General features: G+C 42.2%; 1 protein-coding gene across 1 annotated transcript in view; it reads right to left on the bottom strand.

Annotated features, from left to right (window-relative positions):
* The window catches only part of ptcd3 (pentatricopeptide repeat domain 3), a 12077-nt gene that overhangs the window by 6101 nt on the left and 1320 nt on the right, over nt 1–4656 (bottom strand). Inside the window, exons 6-15 of the mRNA XM_016530796.1 lie at nt 4009–4113; nt 3794–3917; nt 3585–3694; nt 3195–3271; nt 2516–2603; nt 2373–2433; nt 2192–2274; nt 1971–2115; nt 1813–1863; nt 1592–1681 (exon numbers count right to left, since the gene is read on the bottom strand). Coding sequence (XP_016386282.1) covers nt 1592–1681; nt 1813–1863; nt 1971–2115; nt 2192–2274; nt 2373–2433; nt 2516–2603; nt 3195–3271; nt 3585–3694; nt 3794–3917; nt 4009–4113 — 934 coding nt within the window. The remainder of the gene's footprint in view (nt 1–1591; nt 1682–1812; nt 1864–1970; nt 2116–2191; nt 2275–2372; nt 2434–2515; nt 2604–3194; nt 3272–3584; nt 3695–3793; nt 3918–4008; nt 4114–4656) is intronic.

Raw genomic sequence — 4656 nt, 5'->3', positions numbered from 1 at the left:
TATAGCATCAAGTCAATTAAACTCCTGGGATATTGATCTGGTCAGTTAAGTAGCAGAGGGGGATGTTAATCAGTCTCAGCTGCTTTGGTGTTAATGAAATTAACAACAGGTGCACTAGATGGGCAACAAATGAGACAACTCCCAAAACAGCAATGGTTTTACAGGTGGAGGCCCTTGACATTTTTTTCCCTACTCATCTTTTCTGACTGTTTTTCACTAGTTTTGCATTTGGCTATAGGGTCAGCGTCACTACTGGTAGCACGAGGCGATACCTGGACCCTACAGAGGTTGCACAGGCAGTCCAACTCCTCCAGGAATTGGCAGGTCCGCCACTGGCGCCCTGTGCTTTTCACAGATGAGAGCAGGTTCACCCTGAGCACATGTGACAGACGTGAAAGGGTCTGGAGAAGCCGTGGAGAACGTTATGCTGCCTGTAACATCGTTCAGAATGACCGGTCTGGTGGTGGGTCAGTGATGGTCTGGGGAGGCCTATCCATGGAGGGACGCACAGACCTCTACAGGCTAGACATTGGCACCCTGACTGCCACTAGGTATCGGGATGAAATCCTTGGACCCAGACCCTACGCTGGTGCTGGTGCAGTGGGTCCTGGGTTCCTCCTGGTGCACGACAATGCCCGGCCTCATGTGGCGAGAGTATGCAGGCAGTTCCTGGAGGATGAAGGAATTGATACCATTGAATGGCCCCCACGCTCGCCTGACCTAAAGCCAATAGAACACCTCTGAGACATTATGTTTCGGTCCATCCGATGCCGCCAGGTTGCACCTCAGTCTGTCCAGGAGCTCAGTGATGCCCTGGTCCAGATCTGGGAGGAAATACCCCCGGACACCATCCGTCATCTCATTAGGAGCATGCCCAGAGCACTGTCAGAGCCCGACAAAATGACCTCCAGCAGGCCACTGGTGTGAATGTCTCTGACCAAACAATCAGAAACCGACTTCATGAGGGTGGCCTGAGGGACTCTAGTCCTCTAGTGGGCCCTGTGCTCACTGCCTGGCACCGTGGAGCTCGATTGGCATTTTCCATTGAACAGCAGAATTGGCAGGTCCGCCACTGGCGCCCTGTGCTTTTCACAGATGAGAGCAGGTTCACCCTGAGCACATGTGACAGACGTGAAAGGGTCGTCCAGATCTGGGAGGAAATACCCCCGGACACCATCCGTCATCTCATTAGGAGCATGCCCAGACGTTGTCAGGCATGCATACAAGCATGTGGGGGCCATACAAACTACTGAGTACCATTTTGAGTTGCTGCAATGAAATTTCAGCAAAATGGACTAGCCTGCTGCACCATTTTTTCACTTTGATTTTCGGGGTGTCTTTGGATTCAGCCCTCTGTAGGTTGATCATCAAACGATGTGGCATCCTTTCGTTCCCAACACATTACCCAGTCCACATCAGTATAGATATCCAGCATGATATTTTCCCCCATTGAGAACTGATGTTTTCTAAGTGTTCCTTGAATTTTTTTGAGCAGTGTATGCAAGTAGAGTGAAGAACTGCAGAGAGCACAAGTGTGGGTACCGGGTACAAAGCTAAGTTAATAAACACCGCTGTAACGATATGCAGATACCATCATCAGGGTCCTGTGCAGTGAAGCTCTTCCCTGACACCTCGTTCATCACTTCCTGTAGAATGTCCGTTTGGCCCTGAATTGTGGCACCTGCAGAGCAAAGCATGATGGGAAATGCATGATTGTGTGTTTCTGTGCATGTGTACGCACATTTAACATGGCCATTTAATTAAGAATTTAAAGAATTGCCATTTTAATATAAAAAAACGAGCCTTTATGACCTGTTTTATAAAATATGGTGAGCAAGTGATTGTAAGAGGCCAGGCTGGGATCTGAAATCAAAGAAAAAGAATCAATTATAAACCGAAACAGGCATTACAATATCATAAACCACTTCTTTCCTGTAGAAGCAGGAGTAAGTAATGATCACTCAACAGACCGATGGAGAGAGCCTTCATCTCACTGATCACAGGAAAGGCCTGAGATTTGCCCAGAGTGCCACAGCGTCTCAATGCCTTCAGGACAGCGTTCAGCGTCAGGAGGTTCGGCTTGACCTTCTGCTCCGCCATCTGCTTCAAAAGATCCTACAAAGCACACGCAGACTGAGGCAGAAACTACTACCTAAAACAGCAGCTTCACAACAACATTTCAATCACATACCACTATCAGCTCCCATTTTTCATTGTATTTCTCTTTTACTTCCGGTGCAGCTATGATCAGGGCATTGAACGTTTGCACATCGGCTAGAAGAACAAAACAAGGCTTCTCAGCTTGGGAAACGCTCATGTAGAAAATGTTTCATTTGAAATGTTTCAAAAATCTCAAACCGTAAAGCACATACCTTTCAGTCGGTTGTTGAGCAGGTCGGTGTAGGTGCTGAACGCTTTGGAATAAGCACCATACTGAGAAATCAAACACACATGCAGTCATCTTCTGCCATCAAACTAGAAATGAAATGTATGAGAAGTTCCCCTCACCCGTTACCTTCACCATGCCTCGTATCAGAGCGCTGTATGAATGCGTGTTTGGCTCTGACAGCAGCGCAAAGATCCTCTCTGCATTATTATTCTCTCTAAAGGGGAAAAACAAGAAAAGGCGACCTCTTAGGATATGACATAGGATGTATTTGCTTGACTTTGTTATGCACATACACTACCAGTAAAACGTTTAGAATAAATATGACTTTTTTTAGGCTTTTGAGAGAATTTACAATTACTCAATTTACAGTGTTTCTAATTATTATCAATGTTGGAAAATGTTCAATTTTTGTGGAAAATGTGTTACATTTTCAATTGATGATTCTTCGATTAATAAAAAAGTTTAAAAGAATAGCATTCATTTGAAACAAATCTTTTGTAACATTATAAATGTCTTTCATTTTTGATTAATTTAATGCGTCCTTGCTGGATAAAATCATTTTTTTTCTTTAAATATTACACTACCATTCAAAAGTTAGGGGTATCACAGTTTCTACAAAAATATTAAGTAGCAAATATAGTTTTTAACACTGATAATAATAATAATAAAATTAATTATTTTAAATGGTAATAACTTTTCACAAACATTTTTAAAAATTCGTAATTATTCCAAACTTTTTGTGTGTATACAAACAGGTTTTACAAAAAAAAAAAAACTTGGTTTCCCACATTCTGCAAGCACTCACTTCCAGGTGGCCTTCAGTAAACCACTAGCTTTAGGTGCTCTTCCTTTTTTAGCCTGCGGTTCATCCTGAACATCCTCCTGGGGTTTTACCAATGGTTAAGGAGCGTTGTTACATGGAGTAAAAAAATAAATAAAATCAATATAACGCATAGTCTCAGGTGACTTATTGGTTATTATAAAATGACAAATTTATTATAAAATGAAGCAATATTACTGGTTCAATATCCACAGTTTGGATATACAAACTGATTATTTGCATTATCTAAACATATTTCCAAGCGGAAAATAATGCTGCACATTCAACTTCCATCTCATCAATGATCTGACGTGTGCAACCAAAGTTGTGCCAACAGAGCATCTTGAACATTGTTTTATGGTGTGACCAGCCTACCGTCTCCTCATTCCTCTGTTCTGGAACATTCTCTTGTGCCGGATCATGATCTCCACAGAAACAAATCAGATCTAACAACTGATTGGTCACATCCAATGACACTGATGTACCTGCGCAAAATACAGCGATCAGCCATTCAGTTGCACAGTTCAACACAACTAATATCTGCCATAATATTACATGCAATGCCTCGTCTTGCTCGTTCTTACCGGCCTGCAGCAGTTGGTCGTACAGATCCACAGCAGCTTTGACTTTTCTCATCCGAATTCTCTCTATGAGAGCAGCTTCAGACGCCTCCTCTATCTGAGCCTCAAGAGTTTCCGGCATCAAACACTTCCAACAGAAGTAAATACGTATTTCACATTCATAAGCACAAGCCCTCATAGGCAAATCATACAATGACACACAAATACTGGACACTCACAGGGATATGAGGCTGTGCGTAGTCTTTCTGGAAGTATTTCGGGTATGTATTGATGAAATATTTGGCAGCATTTCTGCCTGACTCCTGGGACAAGGAAAATAATTTCTGTGTGGGAGAAAAAGAAGTTAGCGTCAGAAAAGTTTTCATGTTATGTTCTTCTAATTATTACGACTTGCAATATATACACATTCATTAATTTTAATGTTTAAATAAACATTTGTTCTATTAATGTAAAGTGCATGTTGTATGTTTGTAGAAATGTCTTTGTCTGTACTGGTCTTAAAGGGGTCATATGATGTTGTAAAAAGAACATTATTTTGTGTATTTGGTGTAATGCAATGTGTTTATGCGGTTTAAGGTAAAAAAAACACATTATTTTCCACATACTGTACATTATTGTTTCTCCTCTATGCCCCGCCTTTCTGAAACACGTCGATTTTTACAAAGCTCATCGGTCTGAAAAGTGAGGTGTGCTCTGATTGGCCAGCTATCCAGTGCGTTGTGATTGGCCGAATACCTCAAGCGTGTGACAGAAATGTTACGCCCCTCACCATATTGTGTTTCCATCATACAGTCTATGGTTTCCATGTGTCCCGGCACAACAAGACAAAACCAATAAACCCCATTACAAACGAGGCACTTGTTGCA

This window comes from Sinocyclocheilus rhinocerous, unplaced genomic scaffold (assembly GCF_001515625.1).
Source record: "Sinocyclocheilus rhinocerous isolate Xijiao unplaced genomic scaffold, SAMN03320098_v1.1 scaffold1656, whole genome shotgun sequence".
In the NCBI taxonomy this organism is placed as follows: Eukaryota; Metazoa; Chordata; class Actinopteri; order Cypriniformes; family Cyprinidae; genus Sinocyclocheilus; species Sinocyclocheilus rhinocerous.
The sequence above is the reverse complement of the archived record's forward strand: the minus strand, read 5'-3'. Positions and strand labels throughout refer to the sequence as shown.